The following is a 21,945-nucleotide window of genomic DNA, read 5'->3' on the forward strand; positions in this document are numbered from 1 at the left end:
GCAGAGAGATGTGTCCCCTCCCAGACAGCACTGCATATCGTTGTTGATCTTTCCTCATACCTCTAAGGAGAGGTGTGAGGAAAGAGGCCACTGGTTCACTACACTGTACTGAACATCCATGTTGCCCTGGAGATAGGTGCACATGTAGAAGGCAGTGTATCCCTACATGCTACTGTCTATATATGTGATGCTGGGGAGAGCTGTGAGGGGTCAGCGAAATCCATTCCAACACACTAATAAATATAGTTATTTCCCTAGGGAGAGGTGTCAGTGGGGAGGCTAATACTTGTTATATTTATTATGGAATAGTGAGGCCTTACATGTGAGTTGAGTACCATCCCCACCCTACTATGCATACTACCGAGCCTGGGAAAGGAGTGAATGGAGGGACAGTGCCTCTTTACACCCTACTCTACACACTAGTTATCTTCATTCAAGGTCTCAGTGGAGATGCCAGTCTCTCCCCATAGTCTAGTAGTAGATATTGTAAGAGGTAAGAATGGCAATGAAGGAAAATTTTAATTCTTCATCTAAAGTATTTTACGAGCTTGCGAGAGTCTCCCGGGATCGTATATAAAAAGGGGGATAGCAAAAATCTGGTGCATATAAATTCTATCTATTACAACAGGATATGTTCAGTAAAAATGCAAATTCTGATATAGAAGTATGCTCAGACGAGAGGCCCACGAAAGTCAGCCAAGCTATGTATGAGAGCGTCATGGCTCTCACGAGTGTCTCGCGAAAGTCATCAAGAAGGAAAAAAAAGGATAACAGTAAGTACACACAACATACATATTGACAGTATGGGGTAGCTCTGTAAAGAGCTTTTTGAATAAGCATTTTCTTTTTTTTTATTGTACTCTTTTTTTAAAAAGGGTAAAACAAAAACAAGAAATTGGAAGTAAACAATAGCTCCTTCCAAACAAAGAGGCGAAAACACTAGGGAAATTAATGTTGAAAGAGCCAACTGCCTGAGTGGGCATTTATGATCCTGGACAGGACTGTCCCATGCAGCCCTGCTTGTCTCAAAAGAAAAAATGACCTTCTTGCATAAGCAGCAGAAAACAGCTTTGTATAGACAAGCAAAGTTATAACCTGCTTGAGCTGTAAGTACCTGGGCAGGCACAGTGTCACCAGGTTGAAGAGAGTTATCAAGCTCTGCTGCTCATGCTAACTCAGCCTGAGCAAGGTGTTGAGGGTGCATAGCCCTCAAATGTCGCCACATCCCAGTGGCACTTATGCTGAATTGCTTGTTCCTTCTGCACCTACTAAACTCCTTTTTGCAAATTATATATTTCTCTGATACTTTTGGTCCACCTGCCCTCATTTGAAAAAACGCCCACACCAAGGACTCCTTGAGTGACCGAGATGACTGAGTTGCAGGAACAGCAATAGGGTTCTCATCTGAATCTGAGGGTAACATTCTGGTGACAGAAAATCAGCAATGTCACAGAGCTCGCCAAAAAGGTCTAATCCATCAATAACTAATAGGTAAATGAAGCAACAAGGAAGGAATCTGTTTTTGCTACATAAAGACATCCATATGAACCAAATTACAATCCTTCCTTGGGATGTATTTCCTCTCTGTGGCGTCTCGTGGGTGTCTCGCAAGATGCACGCAAGATCGTAAAAACAGAGAACTTTCATAACATCTCAAATAACATCTCGAATGCAATAATACATTAATTGTTTTTCTACTTTAAGCAACACTTCTCATGTCTTTCTTCAAAACGACAAACATACACTGTTATGAATTTAATTCTAATTGAACAAACTTTTGAGCGGATTACTAGAGCTGGACAAGAAGTACAGCTCCCTCGTAGTCTACGCAGGGTATTTTGTGTTCAACTCTTACAATCGTCTCACGAGAGCCGTAAGCTTGTAAACAAAATAATACAATATACTTACTGTACTGACTTAATTATTAAAGCTCAGCATTCAATAATAACTGACCACATGAAAAAGATGTCAGTACAACAGATTAGAACAACAGTTATACTCAGTCCGATGTCATTAGTGATGTCATCAACGATGCCATTCAAGATGTCATCAGTGATGTCAAATGATGTCATAGAACATGTCATGAGTGATGTCATATGTTCGGTCATAAGCAGTTCATGGTAGGGGTAGGGGTACTAGTTTTAGTTAGTGCAGCTAACTATAACTGGTGAATTTCTGTGTCTGTTTTTTAGTTCAAAACATTAACTTTGACACTTAGAAAATCACCTAACTGTAAGGCTACTTAACCTTTTTTTCATATATATATATATATATATATATATATTCATGAACTATAGTTGAGTGAGCTAACTTGTGCTCTATCATTCCTTGCTTACGACCTCATATATTACATCACTCATGACATGTTAAGTCATTAATGACTGCATTAATGACATCTCAAATTACATCATTGATGACACTACTGATAAATGTATAGTCCTAGGCAAAATAGAGGTACTGAGTGTACATATGTGGGTGCATAGCATCAAAATAGTGTATGCTCTGGAGGCAAGCATGATTGTGCATGTTGAAAGTTATGAGGTGCACCGTTCATAAATCACTAAAGGTTGAGGTGTACGTATTACTCCCTGTTAAATATGATAAAGGGGAAGCACACATGAGAGTTGCAGAGGTCTGTTTAAAAGTAGTTTGAGTCTCAAACACAAAGACTATTCCAAAATCTCTGAGAAGGACCAAACCATCTGTTCTCAATAGACTTGGGCACACCTGGGCACGCGTCCATATTAAAAATGTGTAATGCAGTGCTATGTGGATGTTTATTTCCACAACGTTGGACAAGATTTTGAGGCATTGGAGTTGGTTGTATAATGTAGAATGTAGGGATGTCCCACTGAGAGGTGGCTTATCTCTCACTGATGTTGTAGGCATGGCTCTAAGGTTGTATAGCACTGTGCTCATCTCAGGAACGTGTGTAGTGTATTTACTAGTCTATGGTGTTTTGTCGATAGGGCCTGAAAGAAAACATCTTTACGGTGACCTCTCAACCTCTTGACTTATAATTGTGGGTCATGCGAAGTATTGGCGTGATGTGGCCATATTTCTAAGTTTGGTGATGATTCAGGTGGCAGCAAGCACAGCGCTCTTCACTGGCGTCAGATGGGTCTCTGGGATGCAATTGAGCTGGGGTTTGCTGTCAGAGGCATGGGAGAGAGCCAGGCCTTGGACAATAGATGCCCCGCCCATAAGGGATAAGACAGTCAGGTTCCATTTCAGCCACTTGAAAGAAAGTACAGATGTGCCACTACTCACACAAACCTTCCTGAATACATCCTTTTTGCATGCTAAATCGATGTTGAACATGACGGATATTTTGGGGGATTTTACAGGGCGTCCCACATAGGTTGTGGCCTGGTATGAAGCAGAACTTTATTTGAGGATACACACGCAGCACTTTCTAAGAGCGGAGAGGCTGTCCTCTATGCCAGGTACATAAGAGACCCACAGTAAGAGTGACATATGGGTGTGGCAATGCCCATCCAGCAACACGGAAGCCACGATGGCCACATTTTAGGATTATTTTAGTAGTTAGATATTTTTGAGATAGTTTTATACTTTCAACTTTGATATTGTGTGGCTGTGAGAAAGGAGGCAACACATCAAACATTACAGTTTTTCACTTGCTCCAATGACCGTGTTTTATTCCCCCTTCTTCTGGCGCAGGATTTCATGTTATCCATCTGGGTCCCAATTACATTTAATTGGGTGGACCCTTGAGTGACCACCACCGCACCGGCTTATACTGCATTTCTTGTTTAGTTGGCCTTTCTACCCCGAGGGCATCTATGTTTTAGAAACTTATAGCGCGCCTGTGAGGGCTGACATGTTTATAGCGCCATGACAGGCTCCTCTGGGGCAGTCAGTGAGCAGCTGAAGCAATCCTAAACGTACGGCTCGATCAAACTCTCTTTAGACTCGTAACCAGTCCCACAAACCAGCCACTGGTTTGTGTGTATGAACACACAGACGAATCTTGGTTTGGAAACACAAAGTAGAAAATAATTCTTGTTAATTCCTTATATTTGAATATTATTTAAACTAGACTCTTCAAAACCTAATTTGGGGCTCTTAAACCAACCTTACACAAAAATGTGCTTTATTATTTTTAGTGTGTTGTGCTGAATGTGTTCTTAGAAGTCCTTAACGCATGTTTAGAGAACAGCTGCTAAATACATTCGTACTAAAAACGTACTACAAATGTACTAAATGCTATTCACAAATGCATGTGCACCGCTTCTGCCTTCGTCTCGCCTATCTTTTCTGTGTGAAGATTTCCATCACGACTGCAATGTCTCTGCACACGTAAATATACGTTTTTGTAGTAAATGTAGAAGGGACAGAGGGAAAGGGGCTGGAAAGTGGGGAATACTTATGACTAAAGGGGAGAGGATTAGGAAGGAGTAAGGAGGGGTATAGGGAGCGTTAGGGAGGGGTTTAGGGAGGAACAAACACCAGCTTACAAAAGAGTAAATAAACCCATTGGCATTCGCAAACTGCACTTCTAAATTTATTACAGTCATGAAGAGACCCAAACATAGTAAACTTACTCCAGCTCAGACCTGAAGTCAGTCCAGCACCACACATTGTCAACCACTAGTATTGAAGCATTTTTAATTTTGGTCTAAATTTATAAAAAATTGTTCTATTTTTGTTCTTCGATAAACAAACTTCTGTACTTTTTTCTATACTTTACTATAGGGATACTCTGCAGGCTTATAATTAAATAATATTTAATGTCTATAATTAAATAATAAATCTGTTTGCTTTCCATATTTCTTTAACGTCAAACTATACTTATTTATATTTGTAACCATTTTAAATAATTTAATTTAATTAGTGATTGATTTTAAGTCCATATCTCCATTATTTTACATAGGAGGGCCTTGCTGTATTAGTGGTTTGACAAGTGTAGTGCTGGAATTACTACTGTTTCTTTTTGTCAGTAGGAACTCACACTTCTAAGTTTGGCTCCACCTCCTTTTTCAGTGGGTAAAGACATATAACTCCACACTTTTGAGTAACTTTACACACAGATTTTGTGTGTAGCCAAAAGTAGTAAAGTTACTGAAAAGTGTAAGAGTAAACTTACATGTGTAAATTACTCACAAGTGTAAGTCACCTTTGTGAATAGCGCTGTATGTTTTTAATTTAACATACCAGTGGTCACTCAACTGCTTCTCTCATGACTTAATTCGATTGTATTACTATGTCCCTCTGAATTTTAAATATTTCTTGGCCAAGGGTTTGAATGCCAGCCTGTTTGGTAATGTCCAAGTAGCAGCCAGGTTCAACCTAGGACATAGGCCATTTGAACGGTTGTCTATGTTACTCTATGTCTGACGGCATTATTCAAAAACTCCTTGAACAGGGATGTAGCCACGCTGGTGTCAAAAAGGTAGATTGTGCACAGAAAAAATATCTCCCATGAGGCGCCAAAATGGCTTAAGATGGCCCTGAGGCATCATTAGAGCCCGACATTGTATTCTTTGGTTCTCAGCTGTAGAGGAATAGGTCCTTATGTCCCTCCTTGAAGGTATGCCCTCTCAGTCACAAAGCACCCACTACCAGGGCAGAAGAAAGCTCTGAATTTGATAAGCATTCTTTGATCTCTTTGGTAGGAGGAATTGTTGAGGAGATATTTCAACTATGGTGCTGGATGTAAAGCCTGTTCAGGAACTGATTTTTAGGTATCGGCCAGTTGAGACTGACCTAGGATGTGGTTCCCGCAATCCCAGCAGCCGCACAAGTGCCAGCAGGGTCAGTAACGCTAACTGTGTAATGATTGGTCGACGCAATAGCAGTCGCCAAGTCTATCAGCTTCTGCGGCTATGCTCCTAATAGGGCAATGGGGTGCCCAATTTCAAAGGTACATTTTTTCAACTGCAGTAAATATTTCTTTTGGAATTTTACATAGTGTTAGAGAGCACCATGTGACCTGGGAAGGCTTTTTTTGGAAGCAAATGTATCTTACTTGCTGGCTTTGACTTGAATTGAGAGATCCTGAACGATTGGTTTGCTATTATCCTCTATTAAGCTCATATTTTGCCTCAAGAGCTTCAACTGCAGGAAACCTTGAAGGAAGAACCAAGGGCCTGGGGAAGCTGCTACTAGGTGGAAACATTTCGGTGGTGATAGTGGAGAGCGCAGTGTTCATCTATTATTGAGGTTTATTTCCAACCCCCCGTCTTTTTCACCCATATCTGGTAGGCACAAGCATGAGGAGAAAGAAGATTGCAAGTTTAGAAACTTGTCTCTTGTGACTGTCACTACGGGGCATATTTATCAAGGATTTTTTGTCACCCTTACGCCACGCAAGGGTACGGAGGGCGACGCTAAACCTGGAATTAGATTTACCAAGCCACGGAAGCCAACCCTGCGTGGCTTGGTGAATCTGGAGTATCACAAGGTAACGCAAGTTGCTGCCTTGTGTTACTCTGCCCCAGGAAGGCGTTCCATGGGTGGAGCCTGCGTGGTCCCACGTATCCACCCATGGAGTCTGACGAATTCGCAGATTTACCAAAACTGACCAGGGAATGTGTCAGAATGCTACACATTCCCAGGGGAAGCTTACCAAGCAGAAACATGCTTATTTCTCCTCGTTTTTAGTCCGAAACAATTTTGAACGGTACCATCTTTGTGTACGGCTGTAGGTGTTTTTTTATGGAGAGCCATGCATGCACATTTTACTGATGAAAGGCTACTATTGTAAACTCCCAGCAACCAAGGATACTTGTGCAGTACTGGAAATGTAATCATTTTGGTAGCAGGAATTCAACCAGACGGCCATGGTGAATTGCTGTCACAGAGTCATTCCTTCGAGGTGGCTCACACTATAGGAAAAAGTCCCTCCACTTTCGAAATGGCTCGCACCATAGAAAAAAAAAACCTTCGACCATGGCGGGCTTGCCCTTTTTATGAAAGTAAACACAGGCAGGAAACTTCCAGACTGGAGACTAAGGGCCTGATTTGGATCTTGGCGGATGGAACACTCCGTCACAAATGTGACAGATATTCTGTCTGCAGAATTACAAGTTCCATAGGATATAATGGAATTGTAATTTGGAAGATGGGATATCCATCATGTTTGTGACTGAGTAACCCTGTCCATCAAACTCGTAATCAGGCCCTAAAAATTGTAAAAAAGGCATCAGGCCTTTTACATCTATGGTATTGTAGGAAGGTAGGATCCTTCTGCATGGTTACCCCCACTTTTTGCCTGGTACTATGCGTTTCTGACTAGTCTGACAGGGATCCTGCTAACCAGGACCCCAGTGTCTGTGCTTTCGCCCCTAAATTGGTTATGGTGAGTACTTAGGTACATCACAGATTGGATATTGGTGTGACCTTATCAGTCCCTAGTAAATGGTACTGAGGTACCCAGTGCATAGGTACACAAGGGGACCCCCACGGTAACAAGCAGGTATTATGCCACCCATGGGGGATCACTCAAACTGTAACTACAGGACTGCCATTGCAGGTTGTGTAAGCTGGTACTAGCACCTCTTACGACAGGTATAGATTTCCCTATATCTAAGGTCACTGCACTTAAAACCTATAAGTCACCCCTAGAGCAGGCCTTTCAATCCTGAAGGTAGGGTGCACTGTTCTAAATGTGAGGGTGCCCCTGCATGAGCAGGACTCCCCTACAACCTTCGAAGTCTATTTTCCTGGGTTGTAAGTGCATCAGACATTACGATACATAGAGTGGCCATGCGTCATTACGCGATGTTCGTCTCTAAACCGGCTGTTACGAACCCTGTCATGTTTGGTATCAAACATGTTGGAATCGTACCCCAACATGAGGTATGATTCCATGCACTGTAAAGCTCCTCCGGGAGGCCCTCAGTGCTCCCGGTACCAGTCTTCTAGACACGGACAGCAGAACATGGATGCTGCCGACCAGAGACATGATTCTGCCCTCCTGCTGCTGAGTCAAGCATGAGCAGGGGAGGGCAGAATAATAGGTGTCCTGTCACAGGGAGCTGTGACCACCTCCCAGACAGGTTTTAGTGTATTGGGGCTGGGTAGTATCCTCCCCACTGTCCGACACCTCCCCTGGGAAGGAACCCTGAATCGTCCCAACCCTGTCCTTAGGGTACTTAAGCATTTACCTGAGGGTGGGTCCCTAGATTCGTCGTGGGACAAGATTAATTTCAAGACACCACTTCTGCAACCGTCTGGGCACTCTGGACTTCACTGGACTTCGCTCTGGGCATCACGGCTGCAACTGGGAAGACTCTTACTGCTCCTGATCTCGTCGCCCTGCTAATCTTCTGCAATGTCTGTGCCTGTGCTCCATACAGGAACCTTCCATGGTCTGTGAGCATCCAAGACACCTGAAAGAATCTCCAATGAAAGTGAAGGAGTCACTTCCCTGCATACACAGGCACTGCAACTAAGCTGACCGGCCTGCTGATCCCGAGCTCCCACGGACTCCGAATGGCTCAGCAACACAGATGGTGGTTCTTCACATGCCCTCAAGACCTGCCCTGTCCACTCACCGAGTTTGAGGCCAGTATCCCTTGTCGGAGCTGAAGGATTCAAACCCCTGTGCACCGCATCGACTGACTGTTGCAAAGGCTTGTTGGCTTCCTTCCTCCAAGATCTGTGGGCTCTTAAGTAGCCCCAACCTCAAGCATCTCCTGTGACCAAGATCTTTGTCCTCACCACATCACTTGCACCGTGGAATTGCATCTTTGGTGTGCTGATCGAGGTCCTCTTGCGAATCCAGTGCCTCCGGCCTGTAGGTCCTCCTGAGGGTCTCCTTTAATTCCTGTGGGCTCCCCTCATTGCTCGGTGCCTGCCCTGACTCCCCTGCTTGTGATGTGTCACCTGGACCTTGCTGGTCCCGACACTGCACCTTCTTCACTTTCCACATAGTTTGTGTTTGCCAAGGCTTATTGGTGCTGCCGACGGACACCGACTCCTCAACTCTTGACATCCGACGTGGGACAGCTTGTGAATTGCTCCTGGCCTTCCACAGCATCGCCTGGTCTGCACAGCTGCAGGTCCAAGGTCAATGTCAGCTCTCCTGCAGCACCAGATATCTGTGGGTATTCGTCTTTCATGCCTCATGGTCACTTGTGAGTGGCATAGACTCTGTACCCTCTGCTCGCAGGTACTTCTCATCTCGAATCCACCTTTGGGTTCCACTGGACACTTTGACCTTCCTGAAGTTCTCCACTGAATTTAATGGCGGTTTCCGACACCACTTCACACCTTCCCGGGTGTAGGTATCCTAGTTCCTAGGGTATCCACGGGTGGGGTGGGGTGGCTCTCCAACCTTCTGTCTTCCATGGGGTTTCTTCAGAGTCTACTGGGAAGGGTCCTTCTTCTGTAAAATTGCAACCACGACTTACCCATTGACTTATATTGAGCCCGTGGTCGTGTTCCCACTCTGCACACAGCCTCCATTGGGTTCCTGGTTACTTACCTCGGGTCGTTCCTTGGGTCCCCGGCACTTCCACGTCTTCTGGGTATAGTCTTGACTTGAGTCATGGTTCACATACCACTTTTTTAGTATATGGTTTGGTCTCCCCCTGGCAACCACTGTGCAACTGTGCTACTTACCTGTTTCTACTGAAAAGTATTGTGAGCATTATGTATATAAGGAGATAACTGTATGAGTTAGTGAGTGTCTTATAATAAATACATATTTTTTATAAATACACTGTGTGGTTCTTTTTCACTTAATCTACATCAATAAGATTATGCTCTGGTAAAACGCGCTGCTTTACACTCCTTCTGGACTAAGCATGAAGGTTGCTCTCCGCAGCTACCACTTAGAGAGCTTTCTAAGGTTGTCTATGACCAGTAAAATCACCATAAGGGTTGTCTGGATTGATGCAGGGTGCCTACTTACATAAGTGTACACCATATACCAAGGCAGCTTCTCACAGATATGGTATGATAAAAACATTTAATATAGCGCACAAATCACTCCCGGAGGAGTATCTCAGCGCTGCACTGCTGGGAGAGGGGGAGATTTCTATAATAACCAAGTCTTCAGTCACTTCTTGAACGAGGTAAATTCTGAGCAAGAACGGAGACTAAGGGGGAGTTTGTTCCAGTGATAGGGGCAGTGTAGGAAAACAATCTACCCCCTGTTTTGAGGTCTGTACGCGAGGAATAGCCAGAAGTGACTTATCCGAGGACCTAAAGCATATAGACGGCAGATAGGATTTTAATCGGATAGACAAGTAGGCAGTACGGGATTTGTGAAGTGCCTTATTTGTCAGACAGCAAAGTTTAAAAATGACACGTTTTTTTAGTTGGTAGTCAATGAAGTGTCTAAACAACAGGGGAGGAGGGCGAGCGAGAAGGAAGATTGCAAATTAGCCCAGAGGCAGTGTTCTGGACCACTTGCAGCTTGGACAGCAGGGTGTCGTTAACTGATGTCAGCAGAGCATTCCCATGGTCCGGGCAGCTGCTGATGAGAGCCTGGGCAAGAGTCTGCCTAGCACTGTCGGGAAGCCAGAGGAGGGCCTTTTTAAGAAGCTTCATAGTGGCAAAGCAGGTGCTCCCCGGATCTGAGAACAACATCCCTGGATCCATCAGGAAAACTGCAATGCTGATCCAGCTTAGGAAAGAGTTAAAGACACACCTCTTTAAAGAACACTACATCACAATGCAGTAACTGTCCACCTACCAACATTTTAAATCTGGAAATTGGGAGATTTAAAAGAAATCAGAGAATGTATTTTCCCTATTAACTTACACTGAAGCAGAGACAACATTAGGCATGTGACAGCTAAAATAAAGCAAATTTTGGCTACAAAAATCTGGAGATTCCCCCTGCCTGAATCGGATCTTTGGGCAGCTATGCTCTCCTCTCTTTGACCTTGTATAGCTCTCCACTGTTTTTTTGGCTTGGTTTGTTCTATACAAATACCACATATATGCAACCAAAAAATCACACACAGAAACTTGATAATCACTAAAGAAGCCCTTTTGCTTATTCAACAGCCAGACCTACTGGCTTTGCAACTGAGTGGTTTTTTTTTGCGGTCATGAAATAATCATATTATTGTTTTACTCATTTATTTTGAATGCAAAAAAATCACAGTACCTATGATTCCTGTGTAGGCCAGCAAACAGGCAGCATAATTATCCCTTTCGCACCCAGAAGAAGTCTGTTTAGAAGGCTGACAGTTATACTGGAACTCTGCAAACCGAGACCTGCAGGAAAGAAGGAAAGAAAGAGAGAGAGAGAGAGAGAGAGAGAGAGAGAGAGAGAGACAGTAAGTTGTTGCTGATGCTCGGTTACCTATAGATTTTCAGGGTTTAGAAGAGGTACAGATTGTTGCCTTCAAAATGCTCAGGGTGTCTCAAGCGCATGTGTCAGAAGTGAACTGTCCTCTGGAGAAATATGGACACTTCGCAATAGGCCGTTGCATTGGAAAAGTTGGTAGTATGGTGGGAGAGACAATTTCTTTCACAAACTCCTTCCTACCCCAATAACATTTCAAAGGTAATGGCTTCTAGTGTTCTGACACTAAAGGAAGCTGTTTATGTGGCTTTGATCCCAAAGGGGTTCTTGCAATAAGAGTTCATTGTCAGACCTTAAACACTCACAAGGCCATCAGCTCTCAACCTCTGCATTTGTTGTCAGTGCTACTAAAAAAGATCATTGTGTTTGCGTAGATCTTTGACTCTGGCCAGCTGCTGTAAGGCAGGTATTTTTAGAAAGAAATGCTCTTAGCAATTTTCTAGCACTTAGTGGACGAGGGCTATTGTTATTTCCAGTTCTTTCAAAAAATACGTCTAAGCTTCAAATTGTGATATGGTCAATGTCATACAAAATAGACAAAAGATTCTAGGAAATTGTGTGTCCTTTAAGGTCAAACCATAGGCAAAAATATTTTACAGGAAGCTGGGTGATCCTTTGGGGCAAAGTAAGAAGGAATAAGGAGTAATCTACCTTTATCGTACTCCACAGCTCTGGAGCACATAAATGACTATGCCACACAGGGAGCTCTGTAACACACATCTTTATTCTTCAGTAGACAACCATTAACTGAATGCATTACGTCGTAAACTTTATTGACCACACCCAGACACACCCCAAATGATTACGTAGCATTGTAAGGAGTCCGCCGAGGACCATATGGGTCCCCTTGAACATGATCACAAGACACTACACCTCCCCCCTTGTTAAATAAAAAGTGCGAACAACATATGTACATTAGAATTTCTCAATGAGTGGTCGAGGTGCTTGCACCACTCTTCCAGATTGAGTTGTAAAGGTTGAGGGAGTTGCGCTGTCGTCTGGCATCATAGCTGAGGACTCAGATGCTTGACTCTGGCACTCAGGTATACTTGGCTCACTCCTGAGATTTGGAGCAGATGAACATCGAGGCAGATGCTTGAAATGCGATAAGTCTCTTGTAATGGTCTTTCTGGGACATTGGGCAATCACCATATACCCTTTACTTGTCACAACTCTCAATGGATCAGCAACAAAAGGAGCGTCAGTCTTGCGCTTCTGTTTGACTAGGACTCGTCTTTGTTCTTGAAACTATTTTTTGAGTGCATCGACTTTTGGTCCACGCAGCAGCGTGGTCCCAATGGCTCTCCCAAGCAGCAATGTGGCAGGGCTTTCACCTGTTGTTAAATCGAGAGTTGATCTGAATGCCTAAAGGGCTGGATATACGGCTGTCTTTAGATCAATTCCTTTCAGCACAGCGTGCTGAACCACTTTCTTCAGGATGCCCATAAATCGTTCAACGACATCATTTGCCTGTGGCCAGAGAGGTGTGCTTTTCTGATGCTTGAAGTCCCTAAACTCACGGCTATTGAAAGGTGGACTGTTGTCAGAATTAAGGATGGAAGGAACACCCCACGGTGCAAAAATATCATCCAGCCTCTCAATGACTCTATCATAGGTGGTTGATGATAGATCTTTCAGTAAAGGGGAATGTAAATACTCATCAATAACAACCATGAGATGGGGTCCAAAGAAATCAAGTGCAACTCTCTCCCATGCTTGTTTGAGCAGGTCATGACCTATTCAGAGGATGCTGTGTTGTCTTGGGGGATAAGCAACTGCACAGGTGACAGGCTTTCAGTTTCTTTTTGACTCGTTCATCAAGGTGTGGAAACCACACTCAGTCCCTAAAGGCTCTCTTGGTCACGATAATGGCACAATGTCCTTCGTGTGGCATTTCAATGACTTGATGTCTCAGGATCTCGGGTATGACAATTCTCGAACCTCATAGAATAACACCTTCTTGAGTTGCAGAAAGTTCTAATTTTAATGTCTGAAATTCAACATAATCTGTGAGAGGTCGAGTACGTATGCTCCATGATTGCGTTGCAATGATATCTTTGAGAGTGGGCATGTCTCTGTCTGTGTTGGTAGGAGCAACGATCTGTTCAAAAAATATATCTGCAGGAGAACTGGACTTTTCTATGAAGTAGATATACTCTTCAGCCCCTTTAGATGTTGCACTGTTACGCTGTAACAGCACTCTTGAACAGTAGTCATCGGGTTTTTGATCCTTGGGCACAATAGTGTACTCATACTCTTGCAATCACAACCCCCATGTCTCGATGCGAGGGGGCATCTTGGCTTTCAGATTTCCGAAAATGGTGGGCAAAGTCTGGTAGTTCGTAATAACGGTAAAATGCTTTCTGTACAGAAACACATGAAAATGTTCACAAGCTCACACTACAGCCAGGATTTATTTCTCTGGTTGAGAATAGGCCCATTTAGTCTGAGACAGACTTCTGCTGGCATAGGCCACAATGTGTCTTTGTGCACTTGGGTGTCCGTTGTGTTGAGAAAGCATCTCACCCAAACCCGTCATGCTTGCATCAACTAGGATTTCAGTATGTAATTGATTAAAATAAGGCATTTCAGTTGCATTTTCAATTGCTTATTTTATTTTCTTGAAAGTACAATCACATTCTGAAGACTAATGAAATGGAAAAAAAATTTGGGGCAGCTCTGTCAATGGGGCACTCACTGTGGCAAAGTCACAAATATATGTGGAGCAATAGGTGGTCATACCTAAGAAACATCAGAGTATGGTTATTGTGGGGGACAAATGGCTGACAATGCTTTTATCCTTTCAGGGTCAGGAGTCGGGACCCCTCCTTGAGAGAAAATATGCCTGAAAAATGTGAGTTTGGTTTTGTGAAACTCACACTTCTCTGCATTTAATGTGCGAGTTGCATCAGCAAGCAAACAGCATAATTGTGTTAGGACTTTTTCATGTGGCCCTAAACACCAATATATAATCACTGTAAATAAAAGCATGTGTGACAAGTTGAATTCCTCAGTGAATTATATCCTTAAAGATTTCTGCAGCCAATGACCGACCAAAACTGAGTCTTTTGTATGTGAACAGACCGATTTGAGTTGAAAAATTAGTAACGTACCTACAGTTCTCTTCCAGCTAGAGTTGAAGGTATCCTTTGTTCAAATCAAGAAGGGAGAATACGTCGGCGCCATTCAGCAGTGCAATCATTTCCACTATGTGTGGACCTGGATGTCTTTCTACATCAATCACTTTGTTAGCCTGGTGCATCTCAACACAGATGCGCATGGCACCCCTACTGTCCTTTTTGGGCATCATCACGATAGGTTAAACCGATGACATCGGACCAGTAGAGCACTCGATGATGTCACGCTTTGACAGTGTCTCCAGTGCTTTCTCAATAGCCTCTTGTAAGTGATGTGAGTGAGGCTGCAATGTTTAGAAAAAGCTGAAAACCTGGCTTTTGTGCAGGACTAACTCGCCTCTTCATTTCTGACCTACACTTAATGCTCCGGGACACTCCTTGGAGCAGCGGTGCACGCTATAAATCGCGGTCACCATCATCAGCAACACCAGTTGCCTCAAACCCAATGTTATGACCTGCTCAATTGTATTACCATCCTGTAACTGGGATGTTATATATGTTGTTGTTGCTTAGGTGGCCAGAACAATCTCTTAGTCATCAATGACAGCCCAAAGCAGCATGCTCTGGGCTGAGGGAATGTTTGGAATGCTGAGCCAGTTGGCCCAGCCGCCTGCATGGGTAGGTGGTCCTTAACCTCTGCTGAATACATACTTGAGAGCTGCACTTGGAGCATGTGTGGTGACTTACAAGTCAGCATTGGCGACGAGCCCCTCCTGGGGGCAGGCGTACGACCACCTTCCCCATGAACCCACAAAGAACTAGTGGCAGCTAAGAGAGACAAATCTTTCAAACAGACTGAGTTGTTTGTGGCTGAACAACACTTGGAAATGGCCACGGTGTATCGGTTGAGGTAGTCATGAGTGCTAGTGCTTGAATCTGGTGGAGAATGTGCGCTTTTGAGCACTAACCACTAACTGTAATGCATCGGGAGGAGTGCGCGAGCGTTGCAGTGTGAGGCCTTGGTAACCCGGTCATTGGAGCCTTAGCAAGTAGGGAAGAGGAATGTAGGGATTGGGACAGTAGTAGCTGTTCATGGGGTTTGAATGAATCAGGATGCCTTAGCGACATCGACTAGGTTACGGAGTTGCCGCATAGCCTGAAATTGATTTCATGGAACATAAACGGGTTGGGAGGAACATCAAAGGCGGATAGTTTAAACCAGCTTGCTAAGTGTGTTGATGTCATTTGCTTACAGGAGACTTGGCTGTGCGGCAACACTCAGGTAGTAGAAGGGTTTGTTCATGTGTATAAACCAGCTAGTAAAAATACAAAATTTGGACGCCCCTCAGGGGGACTGTTGACCCTTGCTTCAACCAAGTTCGTAAAAGAGTCAAAATTAATCAGTTAATTATGCAAATGGCTGTTGATTTGTAATGTATGTTACAAAGGTATTGAAGGCAAGGACGTCCATCTCATCATTATAAATGTATATATTCAATGGGGGTCTCAAAAAGAATATGAGAGAGAATTAAGCGTCTTTAAAAAGGAGATAATTGATCTGACAGAAAAGTATGGGAGGAATACTCTGGTGTTAATGGGTGATTTTAACCATAAATTAAATTTTGAAAAGTTAGATCATTGGTTTGAAGATATGATGAGTGCCTATAGCATTGGACCAGCAGTTTTTCCATTGTGTCTAGCCACCAGACAGGATGAAGCTCTTGGGAAGTTCTTGGGTTCAAACGGCTTGATACTTTTAAATGGCAGGAAGGATACAGATCGGCCAGCCTCCCAGACCTTTAGAGTGGGAAATCAACAATGTCCTATAGACTATATTTTTACCCTGGCATGGAACTATGCATTGGTAAAAAAATTCCATGTAATCAAGCGCAGGGATAGCGATCACAATGCGTTATTCTGTGAAATTGTAGGTGAGTCATTAGGTAAATGTGAAAGGGTGCTTCCTCAAAATGTGGAATATCCCAAGCGTATGACCACAAAATTGACGGAAGAGTACATTGAGAAATTAGCTTGCTTCCAACAAAATTTATCGAAGGAAAGGATTGAAGGGCAGCAGGTAGCATGGTATGAGGATGTAATAGCACAGGCGGTGCAATGTATAAGGGTGTACCTGAAAGATAAGAAACAGGGCAAGGTAAATACCCAAACCATGAAATGTAAGTCAAAGTGGTTTAATCTGGAATGTCAAAGCAAAAAAAGCGTGATACGGAAACTAGAGCGACGTCAGAGGATCAGTTATGATCCTGGGAATGTGGAACGGTTGTGTGGGTTGAAAAAAGAGTATAGATCCCTAATAAAGAGACAGAAAGGGATTTTCAAAGAAGAATGTTGGGCAAACCTCTTACAGACAATTGAAAATAAAAATATAAAAGGGTTTTGGAGGCTGATACAGGAGGCTGCAGGTAGAACTCCGGGTACTATGAGCAGTGTTGTGGAGGAGGCAGCATGGGGAAACTATTTAAGCAACCTTTACAACGCCAAAAGGCCCCTGGAAATCGAGAATAATCGATCAACCTGGATAAGGGGAGTAGAAGGTTTAATACCAGACTTCTCTGTAGAGAAAGTAAAAGATACCATCAAAAAATTGAACTTATCACGTGCAGCTGGCCCAGATAACCTTCCTGCTATCTTAATTAAAACTCAGATAGACTGGTGGGCAGGTTTCTTTTCCCAGATGTTTATGGCAATTCTGGTGTCAGGCAAATTCCCCAAGACCTGGAAAGGCGCCATAATTAGACCCTTGCACAAAAAAGGGGAAAAAAAGGACCCCAAGAACTATAGGTTAATTAACCTATTAGATATTGGGGTTAAGGTCTTTTAGAAAATAATCCTGGGCAAGTTGAAGGAATGGGTAGAGCAGCGGTCAATAGTTCCAATTGAGCAGGGTGGCTTTAAGGAGGGGCACTCAACTATTGATCACTGTTTTGCACTGTGGGCGGTGGCGAGGAAGTCCATGGAGCAGCAGGGCAAACTGTTTTGCTGCTTCGTGGACTTTCGCGCAGCCTTTGACTTGGTGGATAGGGATTGTCTGTGGGAAGCATTAAGGAAGTATGAGGTGCCTGCTGATCTCTTGTTGGTAATTCAGGAACTGCATAGCCATAACTGGGCACGTGTAATCAAAGATACTTCTGGCGGGCTTACAAGGGAAATTCCTATAGACAATGGGTTGAGGCAGGGCTGTGTATTGGCCCCGTTACTCTTTGCCATATTTTTAGCAGACTTGCCCCCTCTCCTGGGTACAGCTAGAGGTGCAAGCCCGAAAATAAATGGTAAGCATCTGCCCTGCCTGCTGTATGCTGATGACCTTGTAATAATGGACCAAACAGAGGTAGGGCTGCAGAGAAAGTTGAATGTATTTAACGAATACATCACTGCAAAGCGTCTTACAGTAAATATGGATAAAACAAAAATCTTGTGTTTTGGGAAGAAGAGTACGAAGTTTAGCTGGTACTTGGGCCAAACCAAGTTAGATACTGTAAATGAATATAAATACCTCGGAATATGGTTTACAAGGTCTTTGAAGTGGGATATCCATCTGGAAGCACAGAAACTAAAAGCGCATCTTGCGGTATGTGGGTTGAAAAGATTTGACTATAGCTATGGCGATATGTCACATAAACCTCTATTGACCGCCTTTAAGGCTATGGTTCCGCCACAATTCCAATATGGGGCAGAGGTTCTATGCATTGATGGGAAAAGCTCATGGGACAAAGAGGAGGGTAAATGTCTAAAATCCCTGCTGTGCCTTCCAGGGTCGGCGATGATCCAGGCAATTAGATTGGAATTGGACCTACCTTCATGGAATGTCCAGGTCCAGTCAAGATTGCTTAGATTCTGGAACCGCCTGGGGATGGGGGAAGTCACCAAGGTATCACAATGGTGTATGAAGGAAATTCAATCCAGTGAGTTAAAGTGGGCGAAGGCAACAAGAAGGAAACTCCTGACCATTTGTGATTACCTAATGGTGGACATTGACCCCATGACACTCCAAACTAATGTGATAAAGAATGTGCTTAAAGTGCAGGGTAAGGTAAGCTCGAGGGCAATAGATCTAAAGTATTTGAGAGAAAAAGACTCTGTAAAGTTTATGAGCACAGGATGGGAGAAAGACTCCAGCTTTCCATATATGGATTTGCTACCTAACCGTTGGCTAAGGAAAGAAGTCTTTAAATTAAGAATAGGAATCAATCCGTTATTTATAAATAGCGGAATAAAAGCTGCCCTTTCACATCCGGATGGTAAATGCGTGTGTAAAATAGGAATGAAGTGTGATATTTTGCACCTTTTATTGGATTGTCATCAGTTTTTAAATCTACGCAAAGTGTTCCTTCGCCCGATATTTTTAAAATATGATGTCAATGAGCGCTCGCAAGCACGTGATCTTTTAGTGGAAATGGAAAATCTTGACATTGCGATAGCCATTGGGAAATTTATGCAGGGGGTTTATAAAATTATAAACTGAGTAGAGACCCATGAAAAGGCCAAAGCTTTTTAATTCTAATGAATTTTGGTTTTAATTGTGTAAATGCAGTTTTGTGACAGTAGAATTTTTATAGTAAATGGAAAGAATTTGTGTTATGATGATTTTAAATGATAAAATATGTATTGTGGTTTATAGATCAATTGGTCTAAATAAACTTTATTTTTGACTTGACTTGACTTGAGCCTTAGCAATGCAACCAGCTTGTGAGGAGCGCTCAAGTGTGTGAGGCCCTTAGCGACGGGAAGATACGTACCACACTTTAGTTATTGTTGCTGGGATTCTTACTGCCCAGTATTCCAAATCTGAAACGCAAATTGCAATGATGTGCGACATAGCAGTAAATGTTGCAGCGACCGATAGAAGAACGCGCACAATAGAACTGTCAGTGTTGTCCATTGCTTATAAGTATGTCTGTTTCAATAGCTTGGCACCCTGAACCCTGGGCTGGAAAGGAGCTAGGTGAAGGCTAGCTGTGATGTTGGTTTGAGGAAGGCTGCGCCGCCATATGTAGTGACTTCCTGCACTCTGTGAAGATCGATTCGATTACTTAAGAAACCTCCCAATTTGGCTACAATTGCAGAGCAACTGCGGGGTTCTTGCAGTGGGCTTCTTTTCCCAAAGAGGTCTGACGCTGACAGCAAAAATATCTAGAGTGCGGCACATGGTTCTCATTTGTTTTTATTTTTTATATCTTTATTGCATTTGTGAAGTCTTTAACATTCTGAGATCGTTCAAAACTATATTCATACAGACAAACATCATGAAAGAATATATGCAGCCGAGCTTCATAGCACAATTACATCTACAGAACATGTATGTATACGCTTCTGCATTCATGATATTAAAGTGAACAATTGTGCACTACATCTTTCTTGTTCTGCGTCTGTAAGATACACTATCGCATCGAGCATGGTTGCGTTCAATTGCCACGTAGAGAGCACAGTAGTTTATCACATGGGGGCTATGCATTTGTTTTATTTATTTTTGCAGTTTTGTATAGCGCGAACAAGACCTTTACAGGTATCAGAGCGCTTTACAGTACAGAGATAACGACATAGAAAACATATGAGTATCGTGACCTAGGAGAAGAAAATAACGTGCGCATACATTAGTGTCACATAGTTACAAGGGAGAATCAAAGAGTCATGTGAATTTGGCTAGAAGAATAGATTTCACTTCTTTTTTGAAAAAAGCAGCCGATGGGTTAAGTCTCGTTTCTTGGGGCAAGGCATTCCAAATCCTGGGCGCTATTCCTGAGAAGGAGCAGTAGTATGTTTTCTTCTTGGCGAACCGTTGTGGCTGAAGCAGAAGAGTGTTGGAGCTCCTATTGGATCTGTTACCACCAGATAGTACCAATTTCTCCGTTAAGTATCTCGGTGTTTTGTGGTGTAAGGCCTTGTGAGTCATACAAGCGATTTTCAGGTGAATTCTGGCCTCAAAAGGAAGCCAGTTGAGGGCACGAAGGTCCGGGGAGATGTGGCTTCTTCTTTTGGAGCCTGTGACGAGCCTTGCAGCTGTGTTGATTGTGGCTCTTAAGGGAGCTGTCGTTGATCTGGGTAGGCCACAGAGAGCAATACTTCCATAATCCACTTTGGGCAATACTAGGGATTGGACTGTCTGTTTAAAGTCTCTGGCCGGTATGAAGGGTTTCAGTTTTCTCAAGGTGTTAATCTGGAAATTAGCTCCTTTAGTTGCAGCGCTGATGTGTTTCTGCATATTTAACTTATTATCCAAGGTTATTCCCAGTGATTTAGCTGAGTCGATGATGGTAGGTGGGCAATCGAGAGCTGTAATGTGCTTCATCCATTCAAGGATGGTGGTTGTTTGGTTGGGGGGGGGCGATAAGGAGAAATTCAGTTTTTAGACTGTTTAGTTTTAGATGATGTTCTGCCAGCCAGATCTGTGTTTTGTGGAGAGTTGAGTTAAGGGACTTGATGTCGTCAAGTGAGTGAACTTTGATGTAGAGTTGTGTGTCATCGGCATACATGTGATATTGGATGTTTGACGAGTTGAGTAGTTCTGTGAGAGGTTCCATAAACAGATTGAAGAGGGTCGGAGAGAGGGATGAACCCTGAGGTACTCCCAGAGTGACCGGGGAGGGGTTGGATAATGATTGGTTAATCTTGAATCGTTGTGTTCTGTTTTGGAGGAAGGACGTGAACCAGTTAAACACAGTACCAGATAGACCCATCCTGTGTTTCAAGAGGTCTAGAAGAGTGACATGTTTGACTGTGTCGAAGGCTGAGGATAGGTCCAGCAAGACTAGTAGGCATCCCTTGTTTTGATCCAGAATTTGTAGTGTGTCATCAATTATGTGGGTCATGGCTGATTCTGTGCTGTGTCCTGATCGAAAACCTGATTGGAATTGATCTAACAGGTTGAAGTGATCTATGTGCTTACTGAGCTGCACGTGGACACATTTTTCTAGCAATTTGGCGAGGGTCGAGATGTTGGAAATTGGACAATAGTTATTCAGGTCAGATGGGTCCGCCGATGGTTTTTTTAGGATGGGGGATATCTGACCAACTTTGAGGATGTCTGGGATGATTCCTTGTGAAAGAGAAGTGTTTATAATCCTGGTCCATAGGGGCAATAGCAGTGGCGTGAAGGTTTTTAGATCGGTTGCTGGGAGAGGGTCTGTGAAGTGATTGGAAGGGTTCAGTGCTGTGATCATTTTTAAAATGGTTTCTTCATTGTAGAGGCTGAAGTCGGTCCAAGAGGCCATGTTTTTGGGTGCGAGCTTTGGAGAGCTTACTATCGGAATACTGGGTATGATCGGTGCATCACTCCTTTGTGAGCCAATATGTGATATTAGATCGTTGTGTAGGACTGTCTTCAGATTTTCAGTTTTAGTTGAGAAGAAGGATGCAAGATCGTCACTGTTGGGAAGTTTTCGGGATCCACTTGGGGAGAGTGGGAGACACCCTTGGATTGATCTTTGATAATTTCGAATAGTCTTTTGGGACGATTCTTGGCTTGGTCTAGTTGTTGACGAATGAAGTCAGTTTTCGGTCGTCTGATCTTTCTATAATAGATACATAATAGCATATATGGTCATTTCCGTATAAAACTGAACT

General features: G+C 43.2%; 1 protein-coding gene across 1 annotated transcript in view; it reads right to left on the reverse strand.

Moving 5' to 3' along the window:
- GFRA4 (GDNF family receptor alpha 4) overlaps positions 1–21,945 on the reverse strand; it is a 722,713-nt gene that overhangs the window by 82,854 nt on the left and 617,914 nt on the right. The window contains exon 5 of the mRNA XM_085642694.1: positions 11,087–11,196. Coding sequence (XP_085498820.1) covers positions 11,087–11,196 — 110 coding nt within the window. The remainder of the gene's footprint in view (positions 1–11,086; positions 11,197–21,945) is intronic.

The sequence above is a fragment of the Triturus cristatus genome, chromosome 2_2 (genome assembly GCF_964204655.1).
Source record: "Triturus cristatus chromosome 2_2, aTriCri1.1, whole genome shotgun sequence".
NCBI classification, from domain to species: domain Eukaryota; kingdom Metazoa; phylum Chordata; class Amphibia; order Caudata; family Salamandridae; genus Triturus; species Triturus cristatus.